Below are 20,352 nucleotides of genomic sequence, written 5' to 3'. Positions count from 1 at the left end.
CAGGCACATTAGAGAATAACAGTGTCTTTCAGTCTGCACATGAGTGAACAGGCTCAATAGAGAATAACAGTGTAGAGTTACAGTCGTGCTTCTCTTGGGTCAGATGCTGTATAGTCAATATAGATTCAGGAATATCTGAATTCAAGATGAATAAGCCTGGTAATGGCATTACAACATACCACAGCCTGGTAATAGCACTACAACATACCACATCCTGGTAATAGCACTACAACATACCACAGCCTGGTAATAACACTACAACATACCACAGCATCACAAGTGTGTTGGTCAAAACTGTGGCGTTGACTTTTTACAGTTCATGCACGAACGTATGTATATCCCATATGACCTCAAGTGATGTGTGTGTAACAGGGTCGTACTTTTTTTGTTGTTGAATTTTACCCCCTTTTTCTCCCCAATTTCAGTGTCCAATTGTTGTAGTAGCTACTACTATCTTGTCTCATCGCTACAACTCCCGTACGGGATCGATGAGACAAGGACATCCCTACCGACCAAGCCCTCCCTAACCCGGACGTCGCCCAACGGACGCGGTCGCGGCCGGTTACGACAGAGCCTGGGCGCGAACCCAGGGTCTCTGATGGCACAGCTGGCGCTGCAGTACAGCGCCCTTAACCACTGCGCCACAACAGGGTCTAATTTGACATGTGTGTGTGTGACAGGGTGTTACTTGATGTGTGTGTGTGTGTCTTACTTGATGTCACTCTCTCTGAACCTCTCCACGTCCAGGTCTTCGATGAACTTCTCTCCCTTCATCCAGTAGATGAGCGGACTGACTTCCCCGGCGAAGCCGAAGAACGCTCGGCACGTCAGGTTGACTTGACTTCCTGTGGAGACAGGAAATAGGAAATAAGGCATGGTTGTCGTGGTAAGGAAGTAATATGGTTGCAGGGGAAAATGTCTGGGTCAGGTGAAGCCCACTAATGTAGGTCCAGTACCATGGATAATATGGGCGATTCTTATTAGATGGTGTCTCCTATTGTCTAGGTTCTAATGCACACCTCCAGACTCTCCTGCACCTTCCAACACCTACATCCTCCGGAACTTATAGACACCCGTGAATCTCCCCTACCCCCTCTGAAGTTCCCCTATACCCTCTGAAGTTCCCCTATACCCTCTGAAGTTCCCCTATACCCTCTGAAGTTCCCCTACCCCCTCTGAAGTTCCCCTATCCCCTCTGAAGTTCCCCTATCCCCTCTGAAGCTCCCCTATCCCCTCTGAAGTTCCCCTATCCCATCTGAAGTTCCCCTATCCCCTCTGAAGTTCCCCTATCCCCTCTGAAGTTCCCCTATCCCCTCTGAAGTTCCCCTATCCCATCTGAAGTTCCCCTATCCCCTCTGAAGTTCCCCTATCCCCTCTGAAGTTCCCCTATCCCATCTGAAGTTCCCCTATCCCCTCTGAAGTTCCACTATCCCCTCTGAAGTTCCCCTATCCCATCTGAAGCTCTCCAATCCCCTCTGAAGTTCCCCTATCCCCTCTGAAGCTCACCTACCTCCTCTGAAGTTCCCCTATCCCATCTGAAGCTCACCTACCTCCTCTGAAGTTCCCCTATCCCATCTGAAGCTCACCTACCTCCTCTGAAGCTCTCCTACCGCCTCGGAAGCGCCCATCCCTCCTCCCATTCTCTCCCACTCTCTCCCTCATGCTCCTGAACACTGATGAACTCTCTTTCACTCTCTCCCACGCACACTCCTAGCGTCCTCTACACAAAGGGTGGTTATTAGCCCAGTACCCTTATTGTTCCACCCTACCAATTAGTGTGAGTGTGAAACATGATTCACAGCGTGCATGGTGAAAGATGTTCTACACACAACAGCAATTTAGCAACATGACATCTTATTCAAATCTGTTCATATACACTCCCACAAAGAATATGACACTTTTTAAAACATTTTCTGACAAGCAAGCATTCTTAGAATGTTTGGGAACTACGTATACTAAGGCATTTGTGAAAATTCTATAGCAATATAGAATGGGAAAGCGGCCGTGAAGTTTAGACAATTAATAGACACTGCAATAAATAGAACCTAACCAAAACATCTGTCCTGTCCAGGACCGGAGTCTACACAAACGGTGCACCATAGCCAATCAAAGCTACAGTAGGCCTCATGCAAACAAGCCATTTGCCACAAGGGCCTGCCATCATTCACTTTGAACTGGACTGTGTGTTTACAGGCAGTAGGGCCTGCCATCATTCACTTTGAACTGGACTGTGTGTTTACAGGCAGTAGGGCTGCCATCATTCACTTTGAACTGGACCGTGTGTTTACAGGCAGTATGGCCTGCCATCATTCACTTTGAACTGGACTGTGTGTTTACAGGCAGTAGGACCTGCCATCATTCACTTTGAACTGGACTGTGTGTTTACAGGCAGTAGGACCTGCCATCATTCACTTTGAACTGGACTGTGTGTTTACAGGCAGTAGGGCCTGCCATCATTCACTTTGAACTGGACAGTGTGTTTGCAGGCAGTAGGGCCTGCCATCATTCACTTTGAACTGGACCGTGTGTTTACAGGCAGTAGGGCCTGCCATCATTCACTTTAAACTGGACTGTGTGTTTACAGGCAGTAGGGCCTGCCATCATTCACTTTGAACTGGACTGTGCGTTTACAGGCAGTAGGACCTGCCATCATTCACTTTGAACTGGACTGTGTGTTTACAGGCAGTAGGGCCTGCCATCATTCACTTTGAACTGGACACTTGTTTACAGGCAGTAGGGCCTGCCATCATTCACTTTGAACTGGACTGTGTGTTTACAGGCAGTAGGGCCTGCCATCATTCACTTTGAACTGGACTGTGTGTTTACAGGCAGTAGGACCTGCCATCATTCACTTTGAACTGGACTGTGTGTTTACAGGCAGTAGGGCCTGCCATCATTCACTTTGAACTGGACCGTGTGTTTACAGGCAGTAGGGCCTGCCATCATTCACTTTAAACTGGACTGTGTGTTTACAGGCAGTAGGGCCTGCCATCATTCACTTTGAACTGGACTGTGTGTTTACAGGCAGTAGGGCCTGCCATCATTCACTTTGAACTGGACACTTGTTTACAGGCAGTAGGGCCTGCCATCATTCACTTTGAACTGGACTGTGTGTTTACAGGCAGTAGGGCCTGCCATCATTCACTTTGAACTGGACCGTGTGTTTACAGGCAGTAGGACCTGCCATCATTCACTTTGAACTGGACTGTGTGTTTACAGGCAGTAGGGCCTGCCATCATTCACTTTGAACTGGACTGTGTGTTTACAGGCAGTAGGGCTGCCATCATTCACTTTGAACTGGACCGTGTGTTTACAGGCAGTAGGACCTGCCATCATTCACTTTGAACTGGACTGTGTGTTTACAGGCAGTAGGGCCTGCCATCATTCACTTTGAACTGGACTGTGTGTTTACAGGCAGTAGGGCTGCCATCATTCACTTTGAACTGGACCGTGTGTTTACAGGCAGTATGGCCTGCCATCATTCACTTTGAACTGGACTGTGTGTTTACAGGCAGTAGGACCTGCCATCATTCACTTTGAACTGGACTGTGTGTTTACAGGCAGTAGGACCTGCCATCATTCACTTTGAACTGGACTGTGTGTTTACAGGCAGTAGGGCCTGCCATCATTCACTTTGAACTGGACAGTGTGTTTGCAGGCAGTAGGGCCTGCCATCATTCACTTTGAACTGGACCGTGTGTTTACAGGCAGTACGGCCTGCCATCATTCACTTTAAACTGGACTGTGTGTTTACAGGCAGTAGGGCCTGCCATCATTCACTTTGAACTGGACTGTGTGTTTACAGGCAGTAGGGCCTGCCATCATTCACTTTGAACTGGACACTTGTTTACAGGCAGTAGGGCCTGCCATCATTCACTTTGAACTGGACTGTGTGTTTACAGGCAGTAGGGCCTGCCATCATTCACTTTGAACTGGACTGTGTGTTTACAGGCAGTAGGACCTGCCATCATTCACTTTGAACTGGACTGTGTGTTGCAACAGCGCAACTTTAGATCATTAGAACACATTCGCCAAAAGCCACAAAATACAGTTGAATAGATTTCTGCAAGTATGTAGCTAAATACCAAGAGAGTCCTCTTATATTTGGGAACTTTACAACCCTATTGATCAAACAACCACGAAAAGGTAGGTTCTCTCTCCCTCAGTTATGCACATCAACAACAACAACATCAACAACTAATGCTAGCCAGAGCAAGATGAGCTAAAATCTAATGAAAGAACATGAAAGAAACAGTACAGTGCATTCAGATAGTATTCAGACCCCTTCCCCTTTTCCACATTTTGTTAAATACATCTGTTCCTCATCAATCAACGCACAATACCCCACAATGACAAAGTGAAAACAGGTTTTTAGACATTTTTGCAAATGTATTTAAAAAACGAAACAGAAATACCTTATTTACATAAGTATTCAGACCCTTTGTTATGAGACTCAAAATTGAGCTCAGGTGCATCCTGTTTCCATTGATCATCTTTGAGAACTTTCTACAACTTGATTGGAGTTCACCTGTGGTAAATTCCATTGATTGGACATAATTTGGAAAGGCACACACCTGTCTATATACGGTCCCACAGTTGAAGGTGTATTTCAGATCAAAAACCAAGCCATGAGGTCAAAGGAAATGTCCGTAGAGCTCCGAGACAGGATTGTTGAAGTACAGATTTGAGGAAAGGTACCAAAACATTTCTGCATCATTGAAGGTCCCCAAGAACACAGTAGCCTTCATCATTCTTAAATGGAAGAAGTTTGGAACCACCAGGATTCTTCCTAGAGCTTTCCGCCCGGCCAAACTGAGCAATCGGGGGAGAAGGGCCTTGGTCAGGGAGGTGACCAAGAACACGATGGTCACTCTGACAGAGCTCCAGAGTTCCTTTGTGGAGATGGTAGAACCTTCCAGAATGACATCCATCTCTGCAGCACTCCACCAATCAGGCGTGGCTAGACGGAAGCCACTCCTCAGTAAAAGGCACATGACAGCCTGCTTGGAGTTTGCCAATGCAGGAGTGACTTCGGGACAAGTCTCTGAATGTCCTTGAGTGGCTCCGCCAGAGCCCGGACTTGAACCCGATCGAACATCTCTGGAAAGACCTGAAAATAGCTGTGCAGCGACGCTCCCTAACCAACCTGACAGAGCTTGAGAGGTTCTGCAGAGAAGAATGGGAGAATATCTCAAATACAGCTGTGCCAAGCTTGTAGTTTCATACCCAAGAAGACTTGAGGCTGTAATCGCTGCCAAAGGTCCTTCAACAAAGTATTGAGTAAAGTGTCTGAATACTTATGTAAAGGATTTATCCGTTTTTTTTCATTTGATAAATTAGCAAACATTTCAAAAAAACTGGTTTTCCTTTGTCATTATGGAGTATTGTATGTAAATTGAGGAGCAAAAAAAACAAGTCTGTAACGTAACAAAATATGGAAAAAGTCAAGGGGTCTGAATACTTTCCGAATGCACTGTAAAGCCTCTCAAATTGTTTCAGCTAGTTGGCCGTCAAAATTGTACTGATAAACGATGGGGAATTGTAGACTTCCCGTCCTTCTGCAGCTTGCCTGCAACCAAGCACACAAGCTAACTGGCTAAAGTTGGCTAGCTTGCTACTTCCAGACACAAATGAGAGAACACCTCACTCTGACCACTTTACTCGCCCTAGCAGAGCTGGTTAGGCTGTTTACATGTTATCTAGAGCATTCTTGACTAACTATTACTTTTTCTGCCTACATTTACTTACAGTGGTCACATTCAGCCAGTGTAGCACACTCAAGTGCATCAGTTATTCTGCGCTCTGACACACTCAGACAAGTCTGTTCTGAAATAGATAGTCAGAGTGAATTTGCAAACGCAAGAGATATGCTAACTGGATAATGTTGTGGAAATATTGAATCAAGTATTTCTCAGATAATGGAACTTGTAAATTCAAATAGACTTTATTACAAAGTAACAGAGCAAAGCAATTCCATGGAACAACTGATTTTTCTTGTTACAGACCTCAGGCCTTATAGGTTTCCATCTTCAGATAACACACATGGTCACTCCCCTCTATGTAGATGATTAACACCCCTTGGCCTCTCGCCACCATTATCTTCTTGTCCCAATTCTTGCTTGTTAACGCCCACATCTGCTCAATTTAGATTATAATGGTGGCGGTGCCATAGTGTTAATACAAAAAACAATTCATTTATTGTTTATATACTTTCCTAATATAAGTGTTTTTCTAATAATATTTGATTAGTACAAACAGGTTTTTGTTACAGATACATGGATGTTGGTGCCTATATTAATTAACAAAAGTACACATTTTCTGCTTCCGTTCTGTTTTACATGTCTAGTGATTAACTCCATGCTGACCCAGTCTGTACACTCCCATGGATTCTGCTTCCGTTCTGTTTTACATGTCTAGTGATTAACTCCATGTTGACCCAGTCTGTACACTCCCATGGATTCTGCTTCCGTTCTGTTTTACATGTCTAGTGATTAACTCCATGTTGACCCAGTCTGTACACTCCCATGGATTCTGCTTCCGTTCTGTTTTACATGTCTAGTGATTAACTCCATGTTGACCCAGTCTGTACACTCCCATGGATTCTGCTTCCGTTCTGTTTTACATGTCTAGTGATTAACTCCATGTTGACCCAGTCTGTACACTCCCATGGATTCTGCTTCCGTTCTGTTTTACATGTCTAGTGATTAACTCCATGTTGACCCAGTCTGTACACTCCCATGGATTCTGCTTCCGTTCTGTTTTACATGTCTAGTGATTAACTCCATGTTGACCCAGTCTGTACACTCCCATGGATTCTGCTTCCGTTCTGTTTTACATGTCTAGTGATTAACTCCATGTTGACCCAGTCTGTACACTCCCATGGATTCTGCTTCTGTTCTGTTTTACATGTCTAGTGATTAACTCCATGTTGACCCAGTCTGTACACTCTCATGGATTCTGCTTCCGTTCTGTTTTACATGTATAGTGATTAACTCCATGTTGACCCAGTCTGTACACTCCCATGGATTCTGCTTCTGTTCTGTTTTACATGTCTAGTGATTAACTCCATGTTGACCCAGTCTGTACACTCCCATGGATTCTGCTTCCGTTCTGTTTTACATGTCTAGTGATTAACTCCATGTTGACCCAGTCTGTACACTCCCATGGATTCTGCTTCCGTTCTGTTTTACATGTCGAGTGATTAACTCCATGTTGACCCAGTCTGTACACTCCCATGGATTCTGGTTCCGTTCTGTTTTACATGTCTAGTGATTAACTCCATGTTGACCCAGTCTGTACACTCCCATGGATTCTGCTTCTGTTCTGTTTTACATGTCTAGTGATTAACTCCATGTTGACCCAGTCTGTACACTCCTATGGATTCTGCTTCCGTTCTGTTTTACATGTCTAGTGATTAACTCCATGTTGACCCAGTCTGTACACTCCCATGGATTCTGCTTCCGTTCTGTTTTACATGTCTAGTGATTAACTCCATGTTGACCCAGTCTGTACACTCCCATGGATTCTGCTTCTGTTCTGTTTTACATGTCTAGTGATTAACTCCATGTTGACCCAGTCTGTACACTCCCATGGATTCTGCTTCTGTTCTGCTTTACATGTCTAGTGATTAACTCCATGTTGACCCAGTCTGTACACTCCCATGGATTCTGCTTCTGTTCTGTTTTACATGTATAGTGATTAACTCCATGTTGACCCAGTCTGTACACTCCCATGGATTCTGCTTCCGTTCTGTTTTACATGTCTAGTGATTAACTCCATGTTGACCCAGTCTGTACACTCCCATGGATTCTGCTTCTGTTCTGTTTTACATGTCTAGTGATTAACTCCATGTTGACCCAGTCTGTACACTCCCATGGATTCTGCTTCTGTTCTGTTTTACATGTCTAGTGATTAACTCCATGTTGACCCAGTCTGTACACTCCCATGGATTCTGCTTCTGTTCTGCTTTACATGTCTAGTGATTAACTCCATGTTGACCCAGTCTGTACACTCCCATGGATTCTGCTTCTGTTCTGTTTTACATGTCTAGTGATTAACTCCATGTTGACCCAGTCTGTACACTCCCATGGATTCTGCTTCTGTTCTGCTTTACATGTCTAGTGATTAACTCCATTTTGACCCAGTCTGTACACTCCCATGGATTCTGCTTCTGTTCTGCTTTACATGTCTAGTGATTAACTCCATGTTGACCCAGTCTGTACACTCCCATGGATTCTGCTTCCGTTCTGTTTTACATGTCTAGTGATTAACTCCATGTTGACCCAGTCTGTACACTCCCATGGATTCTGCTTCTGTTCTGCTTTACATGTCTAGTGATTAACTCCATGTTGACCCAGTCTGTACACTCCCATGGATTCTGCTTCCGTTCTGTTTTACATGTCTAGTGATTAACTCCATGTTGACCCAGTCTGTACACTCCCATGGATTCTGCTTCTGTTCTGTTTTACATGTCTAGTGATTAACTCCATGTTGACCCAGTCTGTACACTCCCATGGATTCTGCTTCTGTTCTGTTTTACATGTCTAGTGATTAACTCCATGTTGACCCAGTCTGTACACTCCCATGGATTCTGCTCTGTCCATTCACCTGAATTCAACCTTTACTCTGCTTCTGCATGTCTATTAATTAACCCTATGTTTTCTGTCTCAATACTTTTGGGAGAACAGTCTAGATACTGGAAAATCAACCATAGTCATGAATTTTCACCTACAATAACAGTCATTCAAGATCTTGCTAGCTAACCAAATGACACCTGCATCTCTAACTGTGTATAGTCACCGGAAAACGTTATGAGGGGGAAAAGTCCGTCACTCACCCACTTGTCCAATGACATGACATCCTCCTTGCAGCTAGCTAGCTAACGTTAGGCTCCATGTTTTTACCTTGGTACATAAATAGCAAGCTACACTGCTCAAGAAAATAAAGGGAACACCAAAATAACACATCCTAGATCTGAATGAATATATTCTTATTAAATACTTTTTTCTTTACATAGTTGAACGTGCTGGCAACAAAATCACACAAAAATTATCAATGGAAATCAAATTTATCAACCCATGGAGGTCTGGATTTGGAGTCACACTTAAAATTAAAGTGGAAAACCACACTAGAGGCTGATCCAACTTTGATGTAATGTCCTTAAAACAAGTCAAAATGAGGCTCAGTAGTGTGTGTGGCCTCCACGTGCCTGTATGACCTCCCTACAACGCCTGGGCATGCTCCTGATGAGGTGGCGGGTGGTCTCCTGAGGGATCTCCTCCCAGACCTGGACTAAAGCATCCGCCAACTCCTGGACAGTCTGTGGTGCAATGGAGGATGGAGCGAGACATGATGTCTCAGATGTGCTCAATTGGATTCAGGTCTGGGGAACGGTCGGGCCAGTCCATAGCATCAATGCCTTCCTCTTGCAGGAACTGCTGACACACTCCAGCCACATGAGGTCTAGCATTGTCTTGCATTAGGATGAATCCAGTGCCAACCGCACCAGCATTTGGTCTCACAAGGGGTCTGAGGATCTCATCTCGGTACCTAATGGCAGTCAGGCTACCTCTGGTGAGCACATGGAGGACTGTGCGGCCCCCCAAAGAAATGCCACCCCACACCATGACTGACCCACCGCCAAACCGGTCATGCTGGAGGATGTTGCAGGCAGCAGAACGTTCTCCACGGTGTCTCCAGACTCTGTCACGTCTGTCACATGTGCTCAGTGTGAACCTGCTTTCATCTGTGAAGAGCACAGGGTGCCAGTGGTGAATTTGCCAATATTGGTGTTCTCTGGCAAATGCCAAACGTCCTGCACGGTGTTGGGCTGTAAGCCACCCTGATGGAGTCTGTTTCTGACCGTTTGAGCAGACACATGCACATTTGTGGCCTGCTGGAGGTCATTTTGCAGGGCTCTGGCAGTGCTCCTCCTGCTCCTCCTTGCACAAAGGCGGAGGTAGCGGTCCTGCTGCTGGGTTGTTGCCCTCCTACGGCCTCCTCCACGTCTCCTGATGTACTGGCCTGTCTCCTGGTAGCGCCTCCATGCTCTGGACACTACGCTGACAGACACAGCAAACCTTCTTGCCACAGCTCGCATTGATGTCCCATCCTGGATGAGCTGCACTACCTGCGTCACTTTTGTGGGTTGTAGACTCCGTCTCATGCTACCACTAGAGTGAAAGCACCGCCAGCATTCAAAAGTGACCAAAACATCAGCCAGGAAGCATAGGAACTGAGAAGTGGTCTGTGGTCACCACCTGCAGAACCACTCCTTTATTGGGGGTGTCTTGCTAATTGCCTATAATTTCCACCTGTTGTCTATTCCATTTGCACAACAGCATGTGACATTTATTGTCAATCAGTGTTGCTTCCTAAGTGGACAGTTTGATTTCACAGAAGTGTGATTGACTTGGAGTTACATTGTGTTGTTTAAGTGTTCCCTTTATTTTTTTGAGCAGTGTATTAGCCACGTTATGACTGACTTGTGATCATTGCCCTTGCTAGTTTGATTGTATTGACATTCCCAGCCTTGGTTACATTCGTCTGTTTTTGTCCAAAATATTGAGTCATGGAAACTGAAACAGTGCATCCCGAATTGAGGCAGCAAACATTGTACCAAACCAGCTGTGATTTACAACCTGATAGCAATATTTTTGGAACTATCAAGAAATGTATTGGTGAATTATATGAAACATGTATTGAACTGCATCCATCTATTCTGCCAACAATGTCTTAGTGTACGTCATGGAATGTTGAGTCAAATAGAACCTACTTTTAAAACCTCTTATCATATTGGTTTTGTAGCATAAACTGGGAATTTGATATTTTTGACTGATATTATGATTGTCTGTTTGTTTCATATCAGCAAAGTAGTTAAAACGCTGCCAGTGATGTGATGTGCTATGCATATCAGATACAATGCATGCCACCCCAAAGATCAGGCTAATGCTGATGTGTCCGAGATTTTAGAGGCGGTTCGTGTTTAAACAACTGGTAGAGGTACTGAAACGCCATCATTATTATTCATCTAACCTTAATAAAATCTCAGTTATTTTCAATCAATCAAATGTATTTATAAAGCCCTTCTTACATCAGCTGATGTCACAAAGTGCTGTACAGAAACCCAGCCTAAAACCCCAAACAGCAATGCAGGTGTAGAAGCAGAAGCATAAAAACCTTTACATTATACTAGACGCAGAGAGATTCAGGCCTCAGGATCATACGATACCCCCTGAGATTGTCAGAAAGGAGCATTGACATCAAGAGTGACATTCAAGCAACTATAACCACCACCTATACTACTTCAAGAGCCATTTGGAGGGGAATCTCATGGACATCAGATTTTGATCATCTGTAGCAGCAGCACCTGACTCCATCCAGCAGACAGACAGGCAGACAGACAGGCAGACAGACAGGCAGACAGACAGGCAGACAGACAGGCAGACAGACAGACAGACACAGAGGATGTGATGTGCAGATAGACTCCAGAGGCCAGGGACTTGACTGACTGACTGACACAGTGAATGGGGCTGAGGGGTAAGCTGACACGGCTCAGGAGACAGATTCTCTCGCTGTGCTGGAGCTTTTTCTCCCCTCTCAGCTCATTTCCCAGCCATATCTTATGTGACGGAGAGAGCGATAAGCCCAGTGTCTCTTAACTCCACCCAGCCAGCCCAGGGGACTTGGGACCCCATTCTGCCTTTTTCTCTTTATTTCTCACTCTGTTTTCTCATTTTTGCTGTGTCTTTCTTCTGCACAGGAATTCATGTGTATTGCAGAAACTCTAAACAAGCGAAACATTGTGTCGATCACTCTAAACCCCAGCACTACACAGCTGATTCAAATCATCAACTCATCATCAGGCGTTGATTATTTGAATCAGCTATGTAGTGCTAGAACAAAAACTAAAGCGTGCTGTAAACTAAATATTACATTTAGTGATATAACATTTCCCCATTACAGGCAGGCACAGAGACGCACACTTGTGTACATGCAATCTGGGACATAGACCGGCCAGTCTATCTCATTAGCTGTCATTGAGTGAGGCAACATTTTCTATACCAACCAACAGTAGGGCCATGTGCTGTGAGCACACAATATCTACACCGTAACCCAAAACACCATCAGAGCCAGAGAGGCTAGCCACTAGAGCCCATATTAAGCTGGACTGATCAAGGAGCGGCCATTAAAAGTATGTTGAGAAAGTCAAAGAGGTGATTCAGCATCATTCATTAGTGTTCTCACTCATCTCATCTCATCTCATCTCATCTCCCCATTTCTCCCCCAGGGTTTGGGGCTCAGATGTCTGTAAGATGGCAGATAGCGGTGGAGGATAATTGGCAGTTCAAAGATAATAGGGATTTATTTGACCATCTCTCTCTGGCTCTGAAACGTTCCGCCATGTTGCAGCCCCCTTGTCAGATTATTAGGAGCAGAAACCAGGTAAACATAAAGGGACTTGTGAATCTGGTTGATGTGTATCTTTTCCCTACATGAAATATGGTAAACACCTCTAAGCTTCAGCTATTTGGGAGACTAGGGCCAATTCAATGGCTTAGAATTGCAGGATGCACCTTGAGTGTGACAGTTAGTGTGCCCATTGAGGTGAGTTATGTGGTGGAGCAACATGGTGCAGTACCACTCCTGTCCACAAGAGGTCACTATGGAGCTACAGAGCAGGTACAGACCTGCACTGATGCAAAAAAAAAGCAAAGCATGTTGGTAGGTTCAGCTCTGAGAGGAATCATTATTCTCCTCTTGCAACTCCACAAAAATACTGTACCTTTATTCCTGGGGGATTGGAAATCCCCCCATTTTATTTTATGTAATACCACAAGTCATGCAGGCTCTAACGTACCATTATTCGTGTACGTACATAATATACTGTAAATTCCCAGCATCAGATAATGGTGATATGCACATAATAATCACAAAGTGGGAGTATCTTTATTGACATGATAATCTAGGTAGGCCAAGATCACACTGACTACACAGAAGAACATGCACACACACACACACACACACACACACACACACACACACACACACACACACACACACACACACACACACACCCTCTCTCTCCATTCCTCTTCCTCTCTCTCCCTTCCTCTCTCCCCTCTTCATCTCTCTCCTTCCCATCCTCTCTCTTTCTCCCTTTCTCATTTCCTCTCTCTCCCTTTCTCTCTCTCTCTCCCCGTCAACCTCTCTCTCTCTCTCTCTCTCCCTCCCTCTCCCTTACTCACTCCCCCCGCCCTCTCTTCCTTATCTTCCTCTGCCTTCCTTAAGCCTCTCTTAGTCACAGTAATAAGGTAAAAAGCTGCAGCATTGGCATCCTCGCTCTGAGCGGAGGAAGGAAGCAGTCGATTCGATAGGATGCCCGATCGCCAGAGGAACACACATGCACACATAACACACACATGCATACACACACACACACACTGGTCTCAATGAGCATACTGTACAGGTACATGTTCAGATCATATACGCCTCAAAGAAGTACGGCCTGAGAGGCAAGTAATGAGGGCCCATGAGGTCTGTTCCAGATCATCATATAACCCTGAGGTCTGTTCCAGATCATCATATAACCCTGAGGTCTGTTCCAGATCATCATATAACCCTGAGGTCTGTTCCAGATCATCATATAACCCTGAGGTCTGTTCCAGATCATCATATAACCCTGAGGTCTGTTCCAGATCATCATATAACCCTGAGGTCTGTTCCAGATCATCATATAACCCTGAGGTCTGTTCCAGATCATCATATAACCCTGAGGTCTGTTCCAGATCATCATATAACCCCGAGGTCTGTTCCAGATCATCATATAACCTCGAGGTCTGTTCCAGATCATCATATAACAATGAGGTCTGTTCCAGATCATCATATACAAACACAATATAGGCCTATACTGTACTGTACTTCCTGTACTAACCCCCTTCTTGTTCTGACTCTACTGACAGCTACTTTATTGAGGAAAAATGTACTTTCTATGCATGTGATATGTGGTTGTCCCACCTAGCTATCTTAAGATTAATGCACTGTAAGTCTCCCTGGATAAGAGCGTCTGCTAAATGACTCAAATGTCAAATGTAAATGGTGCCGTTCCTCTCCTCAGATGTTGTGAGCATATACCAATAGTTGCGTGTCACGTCATCGACTGTGCCGTCGAGCACCTGATTGCTATAACATTTGATTGTGGTTAGATGATAGGTAAAATACCTATCGACGCATTGTAAGATCTGGCAGGGATCGGGTCTGGGCAGAGGCCCACTATAAAGGCCAAGACTGTACTGTACATCCTATATGAGAAACCCAAGTCCAAGTCAAGCACTGACCAAGCATATTCCTTGTTTTGTATGTGGACTCGTCTGCTAACAGCAGAGCAGTTTGTAAGTGAGGAAGCTTTCCCTTTCTAATATAGCTGAATAAATGACGCTTCAGTTACAAATGGAGAAAGATTTCAAAGTGAAGGAACGCTGCTTTGGAGACTTTCAGTGCCTTTGAAATCCCAACTGTAATGACATTGAAAGTGTTTTTAATCCTCCTACTCTTCCTTCATGGAGAGAGGAAGATAATTTACTGCTGAACCATTAAGCCCAATAACAGGGTTCAAAACAAAAGGATAATTTAATGTTCACAGCAGTCCTGCTTCTCTGACTGAGGATGTGTGTGTGTGTGTGTGTGCACTGTGCCTGTGTGAGTGTTTGTGTGTGTGATAGTGAGAGTGCATGTGTGTGTGTGTGTCCTCTGATTGACTAAGTGTGTGCCTGTGTGTGTGTGTTAGTGTGTGTGTGTGTGTGTGTTTGTGTGGCTGTGCAGGGACACACTTGGATGCATAGGGCAAATGGTTTCTCTATGCTTCTCTCATGATTCTTTGTTGTCCTCTTTCTCCCACATTAAATTAGCCAGCTCTCTGCTGTCTCACTCATGGCCCATCCACGACTAGACACATATTTCCATTGGACCTCATTACCAAAATTGTTTCTCTCATTAAGGAAACACGGTGAGTTTATGGAGCGTCACAATAGCAATAACTAAACCACAGTGCCTAGTCTAAACCAGTTCTCGGCCATGCACGGAGTAAATTGATGATTTCTACTACAGCACACAGCAGACCAGACCTGCACTCTTCATTATGGTCGTTGATGAGATGTAACGTTAGGAGACCGTTCGAGATTTGGTTGTAAACCGCTGTCTGTAGCACATTGAATGGTTGTGTTGATTTCCAGTCAGAGGGCAAGTACACTGCAATCGAAGGCGAGCTTATAGAGATCAATGTACAGTATGGATGTATGCCTGGCTGGACATAGAGGATCGATCGGGTTATACTGCACCATGGACTCTGAAGTTATAGAGAGAGTTGGAGAGAGTGAAAGAGAGAGAGAGAGAGAGAGAGAGAGAGAGAGAGAGAGAGAGAGAGACCACATCCAAATAATGCATGGCTGGTCGACCACAGCCTGACATTTTCAAAAGATCAACAGCCTCTCCTGCATTGATATCTTCAACAATGCAACGCACTTAAGCACAAAGGGTGATTAACACAAAAGCCCACTGCTCTAATGGATGATCATTGTACCGATATGTCTGATTCAGATATGGAACAGAACACTAATAATAATAGTAATAATAATGGATTGGATTTATATAGCTCCATTTTACCAGTCAAAGCGCACTACGACTCTCATCTGAGACCAGGTCATTGCTTAACTCGCTAATGAAGTGTTTCGATGTTAACCAATCGATAACCATCAATACTTATTTTATTAATTTCGACAACACACATTTTGTTTACCCTAAGTTTCTTTAAGAAATTCCACTCCACCACTTCAAGGACTAGTGTCCTCTCTACAATGTTGACTCTATCCAGGGTCGACAGACAGGCAGGGGTGAAAGAGCTCACTCAAGGAGAAAAGGGAATCGCTATCAGCCCACCTGCACATTCACTGAGCATTCACTATAAACCCCGGACACCTCTGGCTTTAGCCAGGCCCACAGGAAGGTCTGGAGAATTCCTAAGCAGCGCTCGGAGGGGAGGGCTACTGAAGCAAGGCCAGACAGAGATCTAGACACAGTACAACACAGTGGGGTCCTTCAGGCACTGCTGGGTCAGACTCTGTGGGCCCCACTGGCTCAGTGTAAAAGTTTCCTCCCCGTAGGCACAGATCTAGGATCAGTTTTACCCTCCCCTTAATCCTCACCTTAACCATTAAGGGAGAAATGACCCAAACTGACCTTACATCAGTGCTGAGGGGTGACCTCATCTGACTTCCCTAACCCCAAAAACTACTTGGCAGCCATCCAAACCTCCATGGCCAAGCTCCGAGTCAGTCCCTGTATGGTCCAGTGGAGCGAGGAGGCTGCGAGTGGAGCCAGGCTAGCCAGAGATGGCTCACTGCCTACCCAGGGACGGCTCACTAAGCTCAGGCTGTGTCCCACACCTCCAGCCCCTGACTCCCTGGGCCCTGGAAGTCCATCTAATGACAGACCAACAGCATAGTGCTGTAGTGTAGCTCGTAGGCTATACTGTAGGTGCTTTTCCCAGGGCTTTGGCCATTGTGTGGAGGATCAATGGGACATGTGAGTAGAATGTGGAGGAGGGTTGTCTGAGTCAGTGAAGCGAGGACTTTGATGGGTGGAGGGGCTGTAGAAGCCAAAGGAGAAATGTTGCTCCTTATCCCCACAAATCCCTGTTGAAGGAGGGAGAGGGGAATCAATGTCTCTCTCTCGCTTTTCCTCTTGCTATCTCCCACTCTTTGGTTCTCTCTCTCAGGATAATTTCCCTCTTCTTTAGGATATGAGAGTAGAGAGGGCTGACACAGTTTGCCGTGGCCTCAGAGGCGACTGTGCGTGCTGACACTCAGGAGCACAGACTTCCCGTCTGCTGTCCCCCCCTTACTTTCCCTATCCCTCTCTCAGTCTCCTCTTCCTCTCTTCCTCTCCCTTGCTTTTTATCTGCTCTCTTTCTTCCTCCCTCTATCTCTCTTTCTCTCCTAAAGCCAGTCCCGGGAGGGCAGCAACCAGGGCTACATTATGGATGCAGATTCAGGAGTGTAACAAACAAAGGGGCCAGACGTGTGCTGGTGCAGTGGCTGGGGAGTAGGGACTCTGCAGTAGCCCGGGCTACAGGAACAGGAGAGAAGAGGAGAGAAGAGCTTGGAACCCCTGACCAGACCAAATGGCTTCAATGAGGAAGTGAAACGACCAGTAAGGAGAAGGACAAGGACACAGTAATTCGAACTCTGTGACCCAAAAGGGTACAGTGCCGGCTGTCTTCATTTGTCTCAACTTTCACATGTAATGTATCTTTGACTTAAGGCAGATTTTAAATTCTCTCTATGTGATTCTATTTTTGAAGAAAGTCCTCAAAAGGAATAAAGGAATGACCTTTGAGGCTCGCTTCTCCACGACTTTGATTAGGCCCAAATCTCATAATCACTGACCATTCTGACTTCGGCTCTTTTGATGGTTGACTGAAATTGCAGCAAAAGCGTCTTGGCATCACGAATCAATTTGCTGGTCCCGCTTTCCCACCATCACCACCCTTTCCTGCTGCATACAGACAGAATCCACACCATCGACCCCTTTAAATTGTCCCTCTAGGGCCTCTGTACTGTAGTCTCCCCCAGTGTGGAGAAGTAGCTCTCCTCCCTTCCCTCCCTTCCTCCTCTAGGTGACATTTGTATAACCATCCAATTCAGCTAAACACACGGTAGCAGTTTAGAGCCTTTTCAACTATATAGATACGTCTTTATGTGTGTGCTGTGCAGTCCGCCACTGCACCGCGGTCCACTGCACCGCAGTCCACTGCACCGCAGGCCACTGCACCGCAGTTCAGATAACCTTGTGTTTCTTCAAAGAACTGCTTGTCTTAAAAAACCTAGGCACTTAAGCTGCCGTTCGCAATCCATTTAATTAAAACAATAGGATAAATTACAAGCAAGGCTATCGAGGGAGTGAGAAGTAAACCGGACGTAGCTAAATTATGACCTTGCGCCGGAGTCGAGAGAACATTGTAAGGGGATATCATGACACATGCATAAATTTAAGGCCAGAAGTGCTGATGTGTCAATCATTCGCTGTCCCAGAGGGCATTGCGCCAGACAAGTCCATATTTCATGCTCCATGGGAGCCGCTATATGTAAATTTATGTGGGCATGGGAAACAACTGAAACGTATGTTACAGATCTTTTATGATCTTTGTGTTGCCTCAAGGTAAGATGGAATCACATAACATTACATTATAATAGTACATGTCAATCACAATATATCACGGTTACAATATCACTTCTATGAGGCCTATGTACTGGCCGCCTAATCAATATATTTTCATAAGGTATAATGAAAAGAGAGTTTTGAGAAGGAAAGATAACGTTTTTTAAAACTTCTTCCTTGTGTAATCCTCTTGGTGCCTGAAGATGCTTGTGAGTAACGCCATTCTGTTTTTGCGTAAGCCTCAAAACATTCCAAATCCATAGTTTCATTAAGCCCTAATCTGTCAACAGTCGCACATTTCAGCATGACTTCCAATATAATCTTTCCTACTTTCCCCAAACCCTGGTAATCAATTCTGATGAGTCCCTGACAGGAGGATGACATGAGAGAAAAGGTTATACTGTGTGTGTGTGTGTGTGTGAGAGAGAGAGAGAGAGAGAGAGAGAGATCTAAGTAAGACAGCGAGATGTGTAAGAGAACATGTCTGAATATGTGTGTGTGTATTAAGGTGGCCCAGCTAGGGTGACAGCACAGGGAGCATGCTGATGAGCTCTCCCCGAGCACTGATCGTATTATCTCTCCCCCTTTTCTCCCTCCCTCTCCCTTTCTCACTCTCCTTCTCTCTGCAGGTATTAGGCCTCCTATCCCAGTGACTGACACTTTCCTCAATCACGGCTACAGTATTTGCATTCATAATGACCGTGGCACCCTGCCTGGACCAGTGGGAGCTGTCACAGCGCACCCTGAGTCATTTGAGTCGACGCACCCTAACTTGGACAGACTGGCCCTGACAATAACATTTTCAACAGTGGCCTTGTCACAAAAAGACCATTTTAATGACACAGGCTACCTACTGCAACACTTAACCAGATTGACTCAGGATGGCTTCAATCATATTTTCTAAAAGAGAGGAAGAGGGGAGAGATGGGGGTTCCGTCTGTAGGAAGTACCATAGAGTTTGACGGACGAATGGATGTGTGGAGCTGTCAGGATTGGGATGTGTCCCACTGGGCCTGCTCTTGCACTGCACCCTGGGATACTGGGGTGACTGGTTGGGATCCACACTGAGTCTGTAAATGACAGGAGGATGGAGATGGGTTCCCACTTTGAATGTTGATTGGTTCAGAGTGGTGCAGTGGTGGGGGGTGGGACGGAGACCCCCTGCTATGGATCAATGGTGCAGGGAGACAGATACAGGACTGCAGAGGGGGTTATATGGAAATGGACTAGTGAGAACACTACAGAACATAAAATATAGATTTTATCCTATAATGTGAGATAATTATGAACCTATAATTTTATCCTATACTGTAACGTAAACTCACTCACTTTTGTACATCGCCTTGGTCCGTACAATTTAACTTATTTTAGCGCCCAAAAAACGTAATACTTCCAGATCAACTGTAATGTCAATACCATTGTAAAGCACAATTTCTCCCCTTTCCAACAGAATTCATGCCGAGACCTCCACGCTGCCCGTTTCTGCATGATTCAAGAAGGCAATGAGCTCTGTCGTGTCTTTTTAAAAATGGCGGGTGGGGAAGTGAGACTAATGCGTGATAGTGAGAAGGAGAGATGTTGTGTGGGAAAACGGCTTTTTTTCACTCGATCTGTCTACCTTATCACCTTATCGCCTCTGAAATGTAAATAAAACACTATAAAGAGTTTATATAATGTGTCATACCTATTGTGTCATACCTACCTACATACCTATTTGAAGGTTTGTGTCGAATTTGAAAGGGGTTTTTAGGGCGGTGCTAAAGTGATCTTCAGAAGTAAACAGCGGCTTGGAGAATTATGATCGCTTCCAGTGATGACGCAAGAAAAGGACTAGGTATCCCCCCCTTACCCCCGTCACTGTCCATTTCCTGTTTCTAAAGGATGAGAGAAGGTGGAGAGAGATTGTAAGACAGAAATACTTTTTGCGTGCTGTACGTTAAGGCATGATACGTCAATATGTAACGGAGGGTCCGTTTTTTCAACTTTTCTCCAATACTATAGAGCCATCACCATGTCGATCAATGCTTGAATAGAAACCTAGTTCACACCCCAGATTTTGAAGTCAACACAGTCGCCACAGTCCCATTAGTTTTCTTTGCAGCCTCGTTTGAATGTCGCGGTTGCGCACATTTGTACGGA

The 20,352-nt window shown here is 45.2% G+C and overlaps 1 protein-coding gene across 2 annotated transcripts in view; it reads right to left on the bottom strand.

Annotated features, from left to right (window-relative positions):
• The window catches only part of LOC110495483 (interleukin-1 receptor accessory protein-like 1), a 398,899-nt gene that overhangs the window by 77,422 nt on the left and 301,125 nt on the right, over positions 1 to 20,352 (bottom strand). For both annotated transcript variants that reach the window (XM_036951893.1, XM_036951894.1), the window contains exon 7: positions 713 to 845. In XM_036951893.1, the coding sequence (XP_036807788.1) occupies positions 713 to 845 (133 nt within the window). The remainder of the gene's footprint in view (positions 1 to 712; positions 846 to 20,352) is intronic.

The sequence above is a fragment of the Oncorhynchus mykiss genome, chromosome 18 (assembly GCF_013265735.2).
Source record: "Oncorhynchus mykiss isolate Arlee chromosome 18, USDA_OmykA_1.1, whole genome shotgun sequence".
NCBI classification, from domain to species: domain Eukaryota; kingdom Metazoa; phylum Chordata; class Actinopteri; order Salmoniformes; family Salmonidae; genus Oncorhynchus; species Oncorhynchus mykiss.
This window is presented reverse-complemented; position numbering and strand designations above follow the sequence as displayed.